The sequence below is a fragment of the Eumetopias jubatus genome, unplaced genomic scaffold (genome assembly GCF_037043125.1).
Source record: "Eumetopias jubatus isolate StellerSeaLion01/CBP00866 unplaced genomic scaffold, mEumJub1_p1.0 scaffold_9, whole genome shotgun sequence".
Classification (NCBI taxonomy): Eukaryota; Metazoa; Chordata; class Mammalia; order Carnivora; family Otariidae; genus Eumetopias; species Eumetopias jubatus.
Genome location: NW_028274815.1, coordinates 21,773,159 through 21,792,942, shown reverse-complemented (window position 1 = coordinate 21,792,942; position 19,784 = coordinate 21,773,159). Strand labels below are relative to the sequence as shown.

The window sequence follows — 19,784 nt, the reverse complement described above, 5'->3', positions numbered from 1 at the left end:
ATGCCTGCAAGATAGTCACAACCCAAACCAATAGCTTGCACACAGTAGGTGCTCACCCCTGCTGGGTTTGAATTCTGACCGAACAACTTCAACTCAACACTGCCACCTCCTGGCAGAGTTACTCTAGTGCTGAAGGGTACAGGGGTTCAGACCCAGAACTAGGAATTCCTCCTGGCCAGTGGGTCAGAGGAAGAGAAACCTTCCGTGAAGGGACATCCAGCTGATCCATTCTCAGTTCAGCCCAGAAGCTCCATCTACCTGTGGCTTCCAACCACTGCCCCTTGGTGACAAGCTCCTTCATGTCCTTGGGGGCCACTTCCTAGGGGCAAGTAGCCCAGGAACACGGGGTTAGAAGGGGCTCCATCTCATAAACCTGGAATTCTTGACACTCTCTTTTCCTCCAGTGACCAACTCCCACCCTTGGGTGAAGGGCCTTTTTTTCATTTAAATAAACATTTAAGTCCTTTGTTTTCTAATATAAGCACTTAATGCTGTTAATTACCTTGTACACAATGTTCGCACCGAATACCACAAATTTTGATATCTTGTCTTCATTTTCATTCAGATCACATTATTTTCTCATTTCTTTTGTGACTTTTTGACTCTGGGGTTCTTCAAGATACCTTTCTGTTACTGATTTCTAATTTAATTTTGTTGTGGTCAGAGAACATATTTTGTATGATTTAAATCTTTTAATATTTATTAAGACTTCCTTTATAACCTAAAATATGATCTATCTTGGTAAATGTGCCAAGTGCACCTGAGAAAAATATGTATACTACTGTGTAAGGTGGAGTGCTCTATAAAATGTCGAGTAAGTCAAGTTGGTTGCTAGTCTTCTATTTCCTTAACGATTTTTTGGTCTATTGTTCTATCAACTATTGACAGAGGGATATTGAAATTTCTAGCTATCTATATGGATTTGTCTCTGAAAAGGATTTAAAATGAGAAAAAGCTCTTTCATATTTACTCACGTATTTATCATTTCTGGCATTCTTCAGTCCTTTGTGTAGATCCAAGTTTCCTTCTGGTATTTTCCTTCTTCCTGAACGACTTCTTTTAATCTTTTTGTAGCTCTGGTCTGCGGATGCATTCTCTCAGCTTTTGTTTGGGGAAAAATAAGTCTTTTGTCTTTAGGTTTGAAGGATATTTTTGCTGGGTATAGAATAATAAGATGAGAGCCTTTTTTCCCCTTTCTCTCAGAGTTAAAGATATTGCTCTGTATCTTTTGGTTTGCTTAATTTCATTTTTATCTCTGTTCCTCTATACGTATGTGTTCCACCCCACCCCACCCCAAAAATATTTTCCCCTTTATCACTGGTTTTTAGCGATCTGATTATGCTGTGCCATGGTGTGGTTTGCTTCAAGTTTTTCTGCGTGGGTTTTGTTGAGCTTCTTGAATTGATGGGTATATAGTTTTCTTCATCTTGCTTTCCTCCACCTTCTAGAACATATTATTTTGTCTAGAACATGTTATTTTGTCTTATGTCTGTTATTATGTCTAGAACATATTTATCATTGTCTTAATGTTTATGCCTGCTTATTCTGTCAGTATCATTTCCGGATCTGTTTTTTTTTTTTTTATTAGTTGTTTTTTCTACAGGCTGTGGGTCTTATTTTCCTACTTTTTTGCAGGACTGCTACCTTTTAATTGGATGCTGAATATTGTAAATTTTATATCGTTAGATGCTTAATTTTGTTGTATTCATTTAAATGTTACTGAGTTTTGTTCTTGGATGAAGTTTTGTTCATTGAAATGAGTTCAATCTTTTCAAGGTTTGCTTTGAAGATTTATCAAGGCAAGTACTGTATATCTTTATTACATAACCATGGTACACTTAACAAAACTGATAATAAATTAAAATTGGTGGGACATCACAAACTGTATGACAAACTTTATTTGGATTTCACCAGTTTTCTCATTTATGTCCTTTATCTGTTCCAGTAGCCACTCCAGGCTCCCCATGTTACCTTTAGTCTCCCCAGTCTGTGACAGTTTCTCAGTTTTGTCTTTCATGATATTTTGGACAGCACTGGCCAGGTATTTTTGTAGAACCTCCCTCAATTTGGGTCTGTCAGATGTGTTTTCTTGATTAGACTGGGGTTATGGATTTGTGCAACAAATAACCACAGAGGTGAAGTGCCCTTCTCATCACATCCTATCAGGGAATACATGATATTGACATGACCTATTACTGGTGATGTTAACCTTGGTCACTTAATTAAGGTGGTGTTTCTGGATTTCTCCACTGTAAAGTTACTTAGTGGCTAGAGCTAGAAAATATATGTATGTATAGTAACTTATATATACTACACACCAGTATTTATTTTTGTATATATCACATCTAGACTTCCCCTCTTGCTTATTTGTAACGTCTTGTGACAATGAGAAACTTGGTTCCTATTATCTGTTATTTATTTATCTATTCGTTCAACTCCAGTATCCACGTAGTTTCAGAATTGCCAACACACACACACACACACACACACACACACACCTGGGAGAAACAAATTTGCTAGGTAAGGCACAGTGTTGGTTTATGACTCTTTTTGTCTTTAGACTATGTACCCAGTCAAACCAGCATTCCTGAAAGTTATTTCCTAATTCCTTCCAGTGAGGTTTTGTCATACATTTGAAATACAGTTACTTTTATTTGTCATGGTCCCCATTTCATCCTAGGTTTACTAGCATCTGGGTCTTTAAAACTTTTTAAATTTTTTATTTGCATTCTGTAAACTTCACTCATTGTGGAGTATGGCTCTATGGGTTTAAACAAATGCATAGAAGGGTGGATCCACCACCACAGTACCACCATACAGAGCAGTTCCATCACCCTAAAAATTTCTTTGTGAGTCTCCTTTGTAGTTAATTTCTTCTCCTCCCCCAACCACTGACAACCACCTGTTCTCCATCCCTATAGTTTTGCATTTTCCAGAATGTCATACAAATGGCCTCATATAATATGTATTCTTTTGGATCTGACTTCTTTTGCTCAGCAAAGCACATCTAAGAATTATCCACACTGTTGCATGAAATCAATACTTTGTTCTTATTTATTGCTGAGAAGTATTCTGGTATATGGATATACCAGGGTTTGTTTATCCATTCACCTGTTGAAATACATACTGACTGTGGTGGCTTGCCTTTTCACTTTCTTAATGATGTCTTTTGAACAAGATAAATCCTTATTTTTAATATACTCCAATTTATGGATTTTTCCCCTTAATGATCAATGTTTTTTGTATATTGTTAAAGAATTTTTGCCTCAAGATCATGAAGATGTTCTCCTATGTTTTTGTCTACAAGTTTTACTATTGGCTTTCCATGTTAGATCTATGATCAGTCTGGAATTTATTTTTATGTATGGTGTGAGGTAGGAATCAATCCAACACCACTTATTGAAAAGACCTTCCTTTCCCTCACTCTGTTGCAATGTGATATTTGTTATAAATCAAGTAGTCATCTATGCGTGGGTCTGTTTCCGAATTTTTATTCTGGCCATTGATCAGTCTCTCCTTGCACCAGTATCAATTACTAAAGCTGTAGCAAGATCTTGATATCTAGTATAAGTGCTTCTGCCTTGTTCCTCTTCTTTAAAATTGTTTTGGCTGTTCTTGGCCCTTTGTATTTCCAATTTCCATATAAAGTTTAGAATCATCTTGTTAATTTCTGCAAAAACATCAGCTGGAAGACTTTAACTAGAATTGTATTAACTCTGCAGATCAATTTGGGAAGAATCAACATCTTAATTAAATTGAACCTTCTAATCGATAAATATGGTATATCTGGGGGAAGTTTTTAAAGGCACTAAAACACAAACGATTTGTTACACCCTTCTCCCAGGATATGGGGTCTGCTCACCCAATCTTGCACAACAATGAGAAGTCTTTTGGGCAGCACTTTGCTCAGTAAGAGTCTGTGTCAGTAACCTCGGGCCTCCATTCAAGACCCAGAAAGGACTGGCCTCTTATATACCCCTCCCAGCAGACACCTCCATCTATTCCTTTCCTTGACAGATGCTTTACATCTGTTTAAAATTTTTAAAATACAAACATTAATCGTACACTTTTGGCAAGAGTTGGTAGCAGACAAAATGAACAAATGAAGCATTATTCAAAACCAACAAATGCTAAAAATTAAGACAGTTTAATTAGCAATGAGAAGTTTTAAATGAAATAATGCTGTTTGATCCTTTTTAAAAAACAAGATCTTAAAAATCAAACTTCATTGGTGATGTCACTGTTGAGTCACTAGCGTATTTTTATGTGAATTTTTTCCAGCAACTGTAAAGAGCTCCTTTTGACTATGCGCTAGTTGGAGAAATGGTGAGGAGATATTTTTAAGCTAAGTCCAAATATTTTCCCTCTGACTTTCATCTTCAAATCAAATCTCTTGTTCAATAACTTTGAAAAGATCTTTTAAAAAAATGTTAGTTTTTTGGCAGGGACTGCAATCTTTTCATTGTCAACAAACTGTAGTTTCTGTTTCCAAAAAAAAAAAAAAAAATCCCCAGCATTTGGGATTTATTTTCATCTTCTTTTGTTTTGTCATACATAGATGGAGATTGCACTACTGAGTTACCTGTATAAATTTCTATACTGACATGTTTATATTCCCTTGTTCAGAACGCCTTCACACTGGGGTGCGTGTTATTCTTGAAATGGAAGCGTTGCTTCGTCAATTGTCATCTTCTTCCTCTTCTGGAGGATTGAAGGCTTCTAAATGAGTGTGAAAGTTAATGCAGACTATAACTCTCTGGATAGGTCCCAAAATTTATTGGTTCAGATTTCAGATTGTTAAAGTAATAGCAACACAAATCTGGAACACAGTAAACTGGAACTGTGATCACTCATGAGCCTTGCTCCCTCTCCTGCCTCTTCCCAGCTGTTCTGTCTGCCAGTGGCTGGTCTGGACCCAAGGACACCAGCTAAGCTGGCGTTTAGCTCAGGGTGGAGATCAGGGAGAGGGACGGTTGGAGGAAACCTCTCCCGGGCCCTTCAAAACTATCCTTGCAGGCCCTGGCAGCATTGCTTTGCACAGAGCTGCGTGTGTGTTAAGGACACCTCGCCGCAGGGGAAGTCTGTGCCCTGGGATCTCCCTCCAGGAAGAGATGAGGCAGCGAAACTGGGAGAGGGGGAATCTGCCATTGCTGGAACAGAGACGGGCCAGGGACACCCTCCTGGCAGGTGTCCACTAGGCCTCACAGAGAACTGTACTAGCCGCCCCTTGGCCTCCAGGCCCTGGTGACCCCAGGCCCTGTGTGTCATCTGCCCTGCCACCTTCTCAGGAACAGCATCCCCCATTCCTCACTCTGGCCCCTCCACCATTCCCAAGCCTGCGGGCTTCCTGCTGCCTCCACCTTCTCTCGGCTTCTCCGGCCCAAAGCGTTTGCTCGAACTGTCCCCTCCAGGGCTGCTCCCAGTCAGCACGGCCGCTACCCACCAGAAGGCTGGAGGTGGATGGAGTTCTCACACACAGGGGCCATGGCTTTGACTTCAAGCTAGCCCCCATTTCGGCACTTTGTGCCAAAACAAAAAAAAATTTTTTTTAATTGAAATAAGCCTTTTAAGAGGTTCCAGTTCCAAGGTTTTCTACATTTGATGGTCACATGTTCTGCCTCCATCACCACCTTTTCTTTTATGTTTATTTGCTGCAAGGGACCGTAGTGGAAATGGTGCCGGGCAGACTCAGGAGACCTGGGTCCTAGACTGAGTGACCTTGGGCAATCACTCTCCCCAACCCCCACTCCGAGGCCCCTTTTCCACATCCCTGATTTAAGAGGGGGTTAGTCTAGATCAGAGAGCACCAGCTATCTTTGATCATGCCTCCCCAGCAATAAAAAAGTGGGGAGCATGCCCCCATAATATGTGTATATTCAAACTCGGTCCCTTTACTACAATACCTGGATGTTATGATATAAATATGCAAAATAAAACATTTTAAAGCTAAATATTATATAAACCAAATACACATAAAATACCTTAAAAATAGATTCTCCTTTCATTTATAGAACAAAATTTCCTCCTTTCACCATTGTAATTAATAACAATAGTGTAAGGGAAAGCCATGTGGTTGGATGTGCTTCATTATTCTTTTAACATCTTGCTTTAACACTTTGAGATCGGGCCATTCAGGGGTCTGGTTCTAGTTGAGTCTATTTTTAGTAGCTGTCATAGCTGGTCAAAAGAGAAGAAATGTATCATTGGCTGCATGTGTCAAATTATGGCACTCATTTTCAATCCCCTCCACCAATTAAAGGCTTTTTATCGAAATGAAGCTTGTAGATGTCCATCTGCCCTTATGTCACTCAGTGGCTCTTACAAGCTAATTGGAAAAACACTGCATTTTTATATTTTAAACAAATGGACTCAAAATCCACTGACACTCTCCATTTGGATGATTTTCAAACAGATTAGCAAAATCTGTTCCTAATATTTTCAAATATGCAGATAGAAGCATTATTTTAGGTGACTCCACATGTTTTCAACAACAAAAATCTGATGTTCAAAATATTCTCTCCAAAGCAGGAGTTCTTTGGAAAAGCAAGTGCTTTTCTCCCTCATTGCTGAAATGAGTCACCTCTACCTCGAAGAGTCAGAAGAATTCGAGTTCATTTTTCAGTGGATATCTGCCAACAGTCACTTGTCATCATAAAATGCTCAGCAAATTTGGAACATTTGTCTTTTTGTACAAGAAACACATATAATTCCTCTTAAAGTTTGATGGGTCTTTTAAGTCCTCTGCCAAGAGATAACCAGCAAATCTCTACGTGGCTTGAAAGATTTTCAAAATCACTTCCCTTCTGATTACAAACCATTGTCTATGTTTTACTATGCTTTAAGCTCTTTAAAAAAAAAAAACAAAAACTACCCACACCAATGCATCCTGTACCACTTTGTGTACTTCTGGACTTAACCTTTTGACTATGGTAGCCTGCAGGTAGTTTTGTGGGGCATTGGTTTCACAGGTGTGGCCATCCCTGCACCCTTACCCAGAATCCTTTTCATCATGGAGCAGCCACTCCATCGGTGGTTACACCCAGACAGTTTCTCCCATAACTGGTGTCTTCATTAAAGAAGTAATGTACTGTTCAGTCAATATCGCCTCTTTCCATTAGTTGCTCTCAGAAATGTGGTTCTTCATGTATTTTATTATTGAAACAGAATCTAGGAAAACCATGTGAGAAACATCTGTACTTTTCTTCAACTATTTAGCAGACTTTCCACAGCGTGAAATTTGTTCTAATGTTTATTTCCCCCACATCTTCCAACAGTATCTGTGGTCACTACATTTTGTTCTATGCACTATTCTTGTTACCACCAGCTTCCACACCAACTGCCTTCTTCCCAGTCTCTAGAAGACAAGGGGTGTGTGTGTGTCTGTGTGTGTCTGTGTGTGTCTGTGTGTGTATAGATAACAGAGTCACGTGACACGGGCCTAAGAGAGAGTGGATTGGCTTCCTAGCAACCATCCCCTCTCCCCATCACTCCCAGCAAGGCCAAGAGTGGAGGGGGGTGGGGGCCCAGGGAAGGGAAGATTGGTATCTCATTCCCTGGTTGGATATATGCTTAAGCTCACTGCTTGCTGGTCTGCCTTGCCCCTGTCTGACCATAGGAAATGAGAATTGAAGCCGGGACTTCAGTTATGTCTGACTAGATTCTCACCGTTTCTACTACCAAATAGAGAAGAACTTGTATTTTAAAAGGCAGAGTTTCTGGCCCTGACATTTTCTGGTTGATCACCGGCACTTGCATTACAAGCATTATCTTCTATTGTAGTTTCTTTGCGGGAATCTTGTTAAGCCACCATTTGCGAGAGTTAATTGAGTTAAAATTCGGCAAAGTAATTTGTGAAGCCACTTAGCTAGACACACGTGACCTGGAATACAGGTCAGGAGATAGCCCTTATCAGCATTCGTCTGAGGCCATCACTGTAAGCTTTCCAGGCAGCAGCGGTGTGGATGTGGGGGTGGGGAGGGGCAGACACTGCAGAAGCTTGTTTGTAGGTTCTAGCAAGGCAGTCTGGATTCTCCTAACCCCTGACCACTCCTGGACCATACATATGTATATACATGTGACACTAACCCTGTCACCTAGGGACCTTATTTACAACGTCGATTTCTAGGTGTATTAGTTTGCTAAGGCTGGTGTGACAAAGTACCACAATTATGAGGCTTAAACAACAGAAATTTATTGTCTCATAGTTCTAGAGCCTAGCAAACTGAGACCAAGGTGTCTGCAGGGTTGGTTTCTTCAGAGGGCTGCGAGGAAGAATCTGTTCCCTGCCTCTTTCCTAACTTTCGGCAGCGTGCCGGCCATCATTCCTTGGCTTGTAGATACCTCACGCCGATCTCTGCCTTCATCTGCACAGGGTGTTCTCCTCGAGCGCATGTCTCTGTGTCCAAATTTCCCCTTTTAATAAGGATACAAGGGGCACCTGGCTGGCTCAGTTGTTAAGCGTCTGCCTTCGGCTCAGGTCATGATCCCAGGGTCCTGGGATCGAGCCCCACATCAGGCTCCCTGCTCCACGGGAAGCCTGCTTCTCCCTCTCCCACTCCCCCTGCTTGTGTTCCCTCTCTCACTCTCTCTCTGTCAAATAAGTAAAATCTTTTAAAAAAAAATAAGGACACAAATCATATTGGATTAGAGACCCACCCTACTTCATATGCCCTCATCTTAACTAATTATATCTAGAAGACCCTGTTTCCAAATGAGGTGACATTCTGAAGTACAAGGGGTTAAGACTTCAACATACAAATCTGGGGGACAGACACAATTCATCCATGATGCTGGGCTACACCCCAGACCTTCTAAAACAGGACCTCTGAGAGTGGGAGCTCACACTTCATTTTCTTAACAAGGACCTTCGGTACCTTGTTTGTTCACTAAAGCTTGAGAGGTTACATGGCCACCTGAGGTGACACAGACTGTTCTCTCTCCCACCTCAAATACATAGGAGCACCAAATAAAACTAAATCATGGATGTTAATATGTAGCTTAGTTCAAAAGAAGTGAAGAAGAAATTTTCATGTGCCATAAATGGAGAGATCAAAACTAGAGGGCTAAGCATTGGCTGTTGCTGAGAAAACCCTAAGGAGTGTTAGACAAGGGTACAGGCCCCTAGAGGCAGTGGCGGGGTGGTGGAGCTGGGGCTCAAATGCCCTTGAGGGAGGTAATAGGCACACTGGGTACTTGAAGCAGAGGAACTAATCCTTTTGCATGAAGCTTGGGGACTTGAAAAGGTACCTTGTCAGTGAAAGTCAGTGAAAGGGGGACTAGAAAAACCAATCAGAGATTTGTTTCACCTAATTAAAAATTGGGCAGATTGGCCATTCAGATCTGCTATGTGAACTCACAGAATCAAATAGCTTTCTTAGCTGAGGTGCATCTAAGGAAAAAGAATTTGGGTTGGTTGAGGGGAGAGATGGGGGTCATTCTAGAATACTACAGCAAAGTTGGGATCTGATAAGGCCTGCCAGCAGGCAAGGAAGAGTTTAGAACAGGCAGGGCTGGGCCCCTGAGGAACTGGAGGAAAGAAGTACTGGTAGAAAGCAGAGGAGGATGCCAGGGAGGAATTTGCCATGCTTCTGATAGATAGGTGAGGGCCGGGGAGGCATGAACCTGACATTGATAGGCCTCCCCACTCCTCCTCTCCCACAGGTCAACCCTTTCAGAGACCGAATCTGCAAAGTGTTCTCCCACAACAATGTGTTCTCCTTTGAGGATGTGCTGGGCATGGCATCTGTGTTCAGTGAGCAGGCCTGCCCCAGCCTGAAGATCGAGTATGCCTTTCGCATCTATGGTGGGTGACTAAGTGGTGGTGGTGGGTGGGGGTCAGTGCCATAGAGTAAATAGCAACCTAGAATCCATCAACTTCAATTCACTGGTGGGATGATGTTCCTTGGGATTCACTTGGGTGTTTATGGGTATTAGCATGTTTCTTGAATTCTATAGATTAAAAAAAAATGGTGGTGAACAACTACTTCAATGGATAGATGCCCTCCCTTCATGCCATTGGAGGCAAATGGAGCCATGGGTGTTGTATTTTGTGGTAGCAGTGTAGGCACTACATATGGGTGAGGACTACATATGGGTATGAAGGAGATATGCTTGTTTTGTAGGAATTCAGAAATTTGAACACCAGAACTAGCCCAGCCACAAAATGGCTGAGAAATCTTGGACAAATCATTTCATCTTTCTGGGCCTCAGTTTCATCATCTTTAAAATGAGGTGTTTGAGAGAGATCATCTCTGAGGTCCTATGACATTTTTTGATCTCTGGTTTTGTCTGGATTAGCCATAAGATACTGCAAAAGTTCTGCTCTTCAGCAGGCTCATGTTCCCTTAGCACAGCTTACATGCCTGGAATTCTCAAAAGAAATTAAAAGGAAAGAAACAAAGAAATCTTGGGAAGTTTTCAAACAGGCCATGTACAAGGCTTCAAGCTCATTGTAACAATTTCTTGGCCCCAAAGGACTTGTACATTCAGGCTTGCATAGTTTGATATTTCATATGCTTTCCCTTCCAACCAGGTCCTCCCTGTCTCCACACAGTGGACACCATCTTATTCTTGCCTTGCCCAAATGGATTTGGATAAAATGGAGTGGAGAAGATTTAAGCCTGATGGACCCGTGAGGGCTCAGTTTTCTCAACTGTAAAAAGGACTTAATGATATTTTTGTAAGCCCTACGTCCTCAAGCTTAGTATCCAGTAAACGCAAATGAAATCAGATCCCCCTGCTGAGAATAGCTGAGTAAGCTCTTATCATACTGTCACTTTCACAGATAGCAACTACAAACTCAAACACACACACACACACACACACACACACACACACAGGTGCCTGGGTGGCTCAGTCAGTTTCAGCTTCCTTCAGCTTGGGTCATGATCCCAGGGTCCTGGAATTGAGTCCTGAGTCAGGTTCCCTGCTCAGCAGGGAGTCTGCTTCTCCCTCTCCCTCTGTCCCTCCCCCACTCGTTCTTTCTCTCTCCAATAAATAAATAAAATTATATATATATATATATATATATACATATATATATATATGCAGGCACTAGAATGGTACCAGAAGCAGAGAGTTGACATTTAAAAGAAAGAAATGGTACTGGATGGTCCCCTCCCCTTTTTATAAACTTTTTTAGCCTAAAGGTGGCTTTCAGTGAGGGGCCTCATACAGGACTGATAGAAACTTTGAACTCTTTCTGACTTGAAGAATCAGAGGGTTTGGGGCAATTTTCCCCTGAAAAGTGAAAAGAAGGGAAAGTCCATGAAAGAAAGCCAGACAAAGGAGCCCAACATCTGTGTATGAACAGATCTCTTTCTGACCTCTAAACCATATATACAAGGGCAGACTCAAAGCAGCTCAGGTAAGGATAACAGAACTGAGATTTGAGTGGCCACCACATTTGAACAAGGTCCCTCTATGACAGGGTTTGCACTTTAAGTCCTATCAATTGCCTGATAGAATAAAAAAAAAAAACCAGCACTCTTTAGAGGAATATAACAGAATCCAGACAATAAATCATTTATAATGTCTAAGATACAATCCAAAGTTATACAAAATACAAAAATTTTAAAAAAACCAGAAATGTCTGAGCTACAATCCAAAATTATTCACTAGACAATTAAAAATATAAAATTGACATATTCTCAAGAATGGAGCCTGACTCTGACATGACCCAGATGTTGGAATTAGCTGATAAGTCTCTTAAAACAGCTACTAAACCTTGGCCAGTGAGGTAAAAGAAATTCATAATGGAAGAAATAGGAGGAATTCTCAGCAGAGAAATAGAAACCATAAGGAAGAATCAAATGAAAATAAAAAGTGAAAAATAAAATATCTAAAATAAAAATTCCCTGGATGGGCTTAACAGGAGAATGGAGATGACAGAGGAAAGAGTCAAAAACCTGACTCCGAAGATAGTTCAATATAAATAATCTAATCTAAAGAACAGAAGGAAAAGAGTTAATGGGGAAGAAAAGATATTTGAAGAAGTAATGGCCCCACATGTCCTAAGTTTGATACAAGACATACATTTACAGTGAACTTTAAGCAGAGTTAAGTACAAATGAAATCACATACCCAAATTCAATTGGCTTAGTGGTCCCCACCTGTTCATTAGTCATCCTTCTTCCTTACCCCAAGTACTTCTGGGGATCCCCAGGGAGTTCTAGCCCACTAGCTGCTGCCCCTCTCTGTCGGGACTCATGCCGCAGAGCACTTGCTGTGCTGTCCCGAGCCGCTTCTGCCTCCAGTCAGTACTCTTCTGAATGGGCAGCTTTTCCTGATGCAGAGTGCTGGCCCAGGCTGAGTGCTCTCATCTTAGCCAAGAGTCTTCAGGTGGCAAGTAACAGGGACCTACCTGTGTAAAAGGCAACGGATGAGAACAGCAGTATATTCGTTTCCCTTTGCTGTGTGATAAATTACCACAAACCTAGTGGCTGTAGATGACACATTTAAAATCTCACAGTTTCCGTGGGCTAGGAGTCTGGCATGGCTTATTTGTGTCCTCTCCTAGGATTTCACAGGGCTGTAGTCAAGGCTCTGTCTGGGCTGCCTGTGACCGGGGAGGAACCCACTTATAAGCTCACTCTGGTTGTTGGCAAGTGCATTTCCTTGTGTCTATGGAGCTTAGAGCCCTGGCTTCCCACTGGCTATCCGCTGGAGGCTGCCCTCAGTTTCCAGAGGCTGGTCTGCACTCCTTGCCACATGGGCCTCCCCTGATATAGCCACTTGCTTCTTCAAAGACTGCTAGAGAGAGTCTCTTGAGTGTGTATGCTGGTAAGATAGAGTCTTATATAACGTTGTAATCACGGAAGTAACATCCCATCACTGTTGCCAAATTCCGCTGGTGAGATACAAGTCGCAGTTCCCTTCCACAGGAAGGGGACATGGAGATTATATACACATAAACACCAAGAGGGGCCCGTCATGGCGGGGGCGGAGGGCTCTAGAGTTTGTCCATCATAAGCAGCATGGAACCCGTGGGAGAACTGAAGCAGCCTCCCAAGGACGCAACTGGCAAGTGGTCAGGAAGTGAGGCAGCTGCTGTCTTCTTTTCTCTCGCTGGCTGCCTGGTCTCTCATCTCCACTTCTCTCTGTGCATTTGCTCTTCCTGCAGACTTTTATGCTTCTGTGCCTATGGGCCAAAGATGAACACCCTAGTCCCCCATTTTCTCAGGAGAGACTGATGGCTCAGCCAAATGCATGATCTTGCTACGCCCGGGCTGGGTAAACAGCTTTGTCCAACCAACCGCAGCCCAGAAGATGCAGAGTCACATAACAAACACAGCTCCCGAGGCCCACTGCTGGGGGTGGGGACACTTCTCAGAGATGGTAAAGTGTGGGCTGAGCAGATGTGCCCAAAGATGTCTGCCTCAGCTGTCTTTCCATGGTTTCCAGAGCTAAACAAACAAAAACACCCAAACCTTCAGGGAGCTACAAGAACAGCAGGTTCTCTTCAGGCTTCAAGGCACAGGAGCTAAACTGTGCTCAGCTGAGAAATGGGAAGAATGCCCTCACTCCCCAGAGGTCAGACTGAGCGCCTCAGGTCAGATCAGGACCAGATGCCACCTGTCCCCCACGCTGTCCCTGTGTCCTCCTCCAGCCCCTCTCTCCAGGCCCCCTTGACGGGTTTCCTTCCTCCTTGAGCTCCGGCACAAAAACAGAAAGCGCAAAGCCTTCATGCAAATCAGCTGTGCAAATAGATGCCTGGGGACTCATAAACTCCAAGGCTTCATCAGATATACCCAGACAAATCTGAATTCTCTTTGGGTTCAGAAGATTTGTTGCCTTACGGAGCTGTCAGCAGGATTAGAGATGGGACACGTGAATCTCTGAGCCCGGTGCTTGGCGCGTGGGAGCTGCTCAGTACATTGAGGTGGGAAGGGTAGCAATGAAGGCAGAAGAGGAAGAAGAAAAAGGAAAAGGAGAAGGTGGTAATGGCCCTGGTGAGCCTTCTTAGCCAAAGTCCAGAGACTTAACTCGATGCCCTAATGCCTTGGTCCTCCACAAGTGGCCCATGCACCAGCAGCGACATTGGCAGGAAGCCCATTAGGAATGCAGACTCCCCGGCCCCCCAGCCCTGCCACACACCTGCTGCATCAGAGTCCACATGTTAACAAGACCCCCAGATCGGTCCTCCACATCTTAAAGTTTAGGAGACACTGCTCTAACCCATTGGTTCTCAAACGTGACTGCACACTGCAGTCATCTGGGGACTCAAGACCCACAGCTGCTTGGGCCCCAGCTGCACAGATCTGACGTAAGGTGTGCCCTGGTTGGTGGGCTTTTTCAAAGCTCCCTGGGTGATTCTCAAGTGCAGCAGAGTTTTGGAGCTACTCTACCAGTTTGGCTTGCATTCAGTTATATGTAAATGTCCATGTTTAAAAAAAAAAAAAAAAAAAAGCCTGGAATTAGGCTGTCCAGAGCCAGGGGGAAGTAGGCGACGCCTGGCTCCTTCCAGCCCCCCTAATCTGCCATCTTTAGTATGGGACTGTTGTTCTCATCATCACAAGATGGTGTCTGTGCCTATACAGGCTTCTCATCTTCATTCCAGGCAGGAAGAAAAAAGGATGGGAGAAGGGATAAGAACCAAATGAACATTTGAAGGCACAGATGAAGTTGACTCTTCTGTAACAAGCTTTCCTGGACGCCCCACCCAGCAGCTTTGGACTGCCTTGTCCAGAACCATGTCACGTGACCACAGATAGCTGCCACGGAGACTGGACACCTGGGTATTTTAAACTGAATATGGCGTCACCCTGGACAGGAATTGCACTGCTGTTCGTAGGAAGGAAGGGGGGATCGGTCTCCGTCAAGAATCCAGCACCTGGGTTGTACCTGCTGGGCTCCCGTTTCTGCTTTGAGGGATGTTCCTGGCCTCCAACGGATCGAGCCCCCACCCTCTCTGTGAGGACTTTCACCTGTCAGAGACCAACACCCCAGCCCTGCCTTCCGGCTCCCATCGGCAGGGCTGCCACCAGATGTGAATGATCTTCAGGCAGGTGCCAGAGCACCAGCAGGAGAGCTTGCCACACCACCCCAAGACCTGACCCAGGACAGAGGGCTGGCAGAAGCAAGGGAGGCAGCCTCGGTTCTCCTGCGAATGATGGTGAAGGCGTGCCCTTCCCCACGCAACCAACGTGGGCTGATTTCTGTAAAAGGACTTCAGAAATTGCAAGGAGTAGCAGGACAGGGAGGTTGGGGTGGTGATGGCGAGAGTGTTCTGGGGGGACCTGAAGGCTGAGCCCCGATTCTCCAAGCTCTCTCTAAACTTCCTGTTGTCGGGAAACGGCAAGAGGTAGGCCCACCCCCATTCTCAGAATGGCCCCGGCTACAGGTCTGAGGCTGCTGAGGCTGCAGGGGCTGGCCAGCCGCCCAGAGCTCCCAGCCCCCACCCCTTTCCCAGTCGGCTCTGTCCTTGCACCCCCAAAGGAGGGGAACTGTCCAGGACTACATTCTACTCCAGCAAATTATTCTGTTTTCTGATGGCCTGGGACCAGAGCCATGTCACTTTGCTGCGTCTCTGCATATGGGAGCTGGGCCAGTGGGACGCCTGGGGACACGGCGGGGTCTCTGGGAGAGGCTGCGGAGCTTCTTACCAGCGGTGCAATGTCACTGCCGCTGCCCCCTCCCTCCAGTGCCGGTCCCTCGGCCCCTCCACCTGCTCCCAGCCCTCACTCACGATGTGTGCTAGCAGAGCTGCGCGGGAGAGCCCGGGTGAACGTCTCAGGACTTGACCTTCAGGACCTGGGGCCGATAAACAGTTGGCCAGGGGAGAGACATCTGCTTAGGGACTGGGGTAGTGAGTGTCCTTTCATATCCATATCCTGTCCAGGGGAACAGAGCCAAAAGTCTGAGCTCTACCCCTGAAGGATCCTGTGACATCAGCACACTTGCTCCTCCATTCCAGGACCAATATAGCTCTAGCTTTCGTTCTTCAAAGCGAGAGATTACAGTTTCCAGGGTTAGCATTTTCAGTATTTAACATCCTCAAATGACATAAAATTGAGCCTCTACTCTACCTAATGAGCATCTTCTATATTCCAAACCCCATGCCAGAAGACTTCCATGCATTTCCTTATTTAATTTTCACAGCAAATCTGTGGAGGTACTGTTAATCTGTTTATGGATGAGGAAACAGAGGCTCAGGTCATGCATTAGTTAGGGTTAAATTTGGTGGCAAATGACAGGGACCCCCAAGTGGTTTACACAAGATACCTTCCAAGATCTCTGGCAGCTACATGTTATTTCTCTAATGTGTAGAATCCCAGAGGCAGTTGTCCCGGTGGTTCTGCAAGGTCCGGGACGTAGGTTCCTCCATGGTGTCACTTTATCCTCTGTTCCCAAGGTTGCCTCAGTGTCACAAAGAAGGTATAGCCTTCTCTTTAAAGACATTCCGAGAAGTTGCCTGTGCCTCTTTTGCTTGCATCTCACTGGCCAGAACTCAAACGTGGGGCCACATCAAGCAGCAAGGGAGGCTGGGAAATACAGTGTTAAGTTTAGATGGTCCTACACCCAGCTAAAAATTGGGTGCTTCATTACAATAAGAGCAGTTATGAGTGATTCAGAGCACAGACTTCCCACAAAGTTGTAGTGCCTGGGTTTACTACCGTCTCCATCATTTATCAACGTGTGACTTCAGATAGTTCATGTGTTCACTTACTCAACAAATATTCAGTGAGTGCTTACTCTGTTCCAGGCACTGTTCTAGGAGCTGGGGATACAAGAGTGACCAAAAACACAAAACTTTCTGCCCTCGAGGAATTTATATTCTAGTGGAGAGAAACAAAGGAGCTAATGAGTGAAACATAACAGTGTGTCAGGTAGTATGGGGCACTGGGAGAAAAATAAAGCAGGGAATGGGACAGGAAGTGCAATTTTAGGCAGGTTCTGGTGAGAAGCTGGCATTTAAGTGAAGACCCTAAGGATCTCTGGGTGAGTGTTCCAGGGAGGGGAAATCACAGTGCAAAGGCCCTGAGGCAGGATCGAGCCTGACCTGATGGGGAAAATGCAAGGAGGCAGAGTAAGGTCAGGGCAGACTTTGGGGAACACGGTCGGGACCTGGGCTTTCCTCTGGCTGAGATGGAGGCTGTGAGAAGTGGTGCTGAGGGGCGGAATGTGGTAGGATCCGCAGGCTGCTGAGGGAGAACAGACTGAGGGGGCAGACGGAGAGTAAGCACACTGGTTAGGAGGCCGCTAGGGTAACCCTGGAGAGCGGTGATGCTGGCTGGGCCATGGTGGGGGCAGTGCCGCGGAGAGGTCATACGGCTGGGTCCACTGTCTCTCCAAGGTGGAGCTGGGAGGGCCTGCTGACACCTTAGCCATGCGGAGCAAGGCAAGGACACGGTCAAGGATGACTCCAAGCTTATTGGCCATTGCCCATTTGCCAAGAAGGGCACAGCTGAGTGCAGCAGGTTTGGGGCCAGGGAGGAGGGGGGCATGCCAAGAGTTTGGGTTTGGACCAGTTGAACTTGAGGGACCTATCAGACCTCCAAGTGGAGAGGACAAGAAGGCCTGTGGATAGATACTGCCTGTGGATGGATCCACCAGCCTGTGGATGCGCCTGGAGTTCAGGAGAAGCCCAGGCTAGACATAGATGTTTAAAAGGCAAGAGGCTGAACTGAGACTAAAGAAGCGAGTATGGTTGTTTAATCTCAGTGTGCCTCACTGTCTTCATCGGTGTTATGAGGACTAAATGCAGTAGAAGAGAAAGCACTTAGATCATTGCCTGGCACATCTGTTTGTCATGGTGGCATTGTACCTGCCTAAGCTTACTGCCCCTACTTACTGCATAGCTGATGAGTGGTTCAGGGGCTGTGCTGGGGTTCCCAGAGGAGGTAGGGGCCACACTGGAGGTTCCAGAAGAGGCAGGAGCTGTGCTGGGGTTCCCAGAGGTGGTAGGGACATTCTCCCAGAGTAGCCTCCCTAGGCATTCATGGCTCTATGGAGTTCAGCCTGCCTTCTACCCTTAACCTCTGACCACTCTCCCAGACCTCCAAGCTACTGTTCCCCTCACCCCAGACTGATCACTCTGGTGCTCTTCCTTCTCTACCACTGTCCCTAGTGACCCTGGCACCTCCTCCGGTTGCCATCTCTGGAGGCCCAAACCCCTTAATCCTTCTCTGATGCCTCTTCCTCCAAGAAGTCTTCCTCATTCACACCCCCAACCCCAATCAGACATGAACTTGCCCATTTGGAAACCCTTGGAGCCCTAGGGATGCCTGTTCTTCTCTCCCTGGAGCCAAGCTACTCAGGTGCCCAACTGTCTCCCCTGCACCCCCACACTGGGAGCTCCAGGCAGGCAGGAACCAATCTGGTACATCTGTGCACCGATGCCGGGCTTGGGGATGGGCACCCAGCAGGCACCCACGTGTCTGCCGAGTGCGAATGAGTGAGGCGGTGGCAAGAAGCAGGCGCTGCAACAGGAAAACAAGGCAGCCCTAGGCCACCGGTGCCGAGGAGAGCAAGGCTCATGCCGGGAGGACAGGTCCTGTGTTAGGAGCTGCTGGAGCTCGAGGAGGGAGCCATCCTGGGCCTGAGGGTGTCAGGGACACTTCACAGGAAGGCAAGGGAGGGCAAGTACAGGGTGAGTCAGAGTATCCCAGGGCTTGGAGGAAAAGGAGGAGGGCACTCCAGGCCGGGGGCTGCCTTCGGCAACGGCTGGGGGTAGGAGTGCTCCAGGCCTGTAGAGAAGACTTGCAGCAGGCACTGAGAGGCCCAGGGACACCCTTCCAAGGCGCCTCTGTAGGGAACTGGGTTAAACACACCTGGGGCGGGGCGGGGGGGGGCGTCCAGGGTGTTGGGGGCTTGTGTAATGCCCACATTTTGTTGTTGTTGACATACAATGTAACAGTATTTTCATAGGAATGACCATATTTTTGAACTCAAAAAGGAGGACTCAAGGACTCAAGTCCAGGTGTCCCCAGCTCCCGGCCAAACCATCTACTGGCTTGTGAGCTCTGAGGTGGAGATTTTTGTAGCACGGTGGGTGACGCAGGCTCGGGGACCAGCTTAGCTGGGTCTGAATCCCGCCTTCCACTTACAGGCAGCGTGGGCCAACATCTCACACCTCTGTGCCTCAGTGTCCTTTTGGCAGAGTGAGACTCGTAAAAGGTAGACTGTGAAGATTCAGTGACTGAAAACAGGTGAAGCTCTCAGGACACGTCTGAGCGGATAGTATGCGCCCAGTGAATGCTCACGACTATTGCTGTGTTTATCGTGCTATTCAGCACCTCCTGGGTCTACAGCCCCCCTCCACCCCCTTTGCTACTTGCCTGCCCAGGGCTCTCTGAGGGCCAGGCTCGAGGCCCGCCTGGGACGGTGGGGTTCTGTGGGGCCATGGCTCCCTGGGCTCCTGGGAGGCTGAGGAAGGCCCCCTTTCCTCTCACACTCTGCCTTCTCTTTGCAGATTTTAACGAGAATGGCTTCATCGACGAGGAGGACCTGCAGAGGATTGTCCTCCGACTGCTCAACAGTGATGACGTATCCGAGGACCTGCTGACCGACCTCACGAACCACGTGTGTGCCCAGGGCCACACAGGCTGGGTTGGTCCAGGCCATCCCCCAAAGCCCCTGGATGGCAGGCTGGGTGGGGTGCCCTGAGGGATGGGCACATGCTGGAGGCAACTATCACCCAAGTTTGCATCTTTCCTCCAAAGTCCTTCCTTCCAGGGTCCCCAAGAGCAGGTGCCCAAGCCACCCACTCCAAGGGGCCCTCCCACCCACACTGCGGTCACTGTAGGCAGGTGGCCCGACAGCAGCTTAGCCGTAGATGGACACAT

The 19,784-nt window shown here is 46.0% G+C and overlaps 1 protein-coding gene across 2 annotated transcripts in view; it reads left to right on the top strand.

Moving 5' to 3' along the window:
• The window catches only part of CIB4 (calcium and integrin binding family member 4), a 46,581-nt gene that overhangs the window by 24,643 nt on the left and 2,154 nt on the right, over window positions 1-19,784 (top strand). The window contains exons 4-6 of one of the 2 annotated variants that reach the window (XM_088026170.1): window positions 9,661-9,782; window positions 18,127-18,257; window positions 19,412-19,521. In XM_088026170.1, the coding sequence (XP_087882296.1) occupies window positions 9,661-9,782; window positions 18,127-18,257; window positions 19,412-19,521 (363 nt within the window). Of the gene's footprint in view, window positions 1-9,660; window positions 9,803-18,126; window positions 18,258-19,411; window positions 19,522-19,784 lie in introns of both variants that reach the window. The other variant, XM_028099403.2, reaches the window with a different exon arrangement.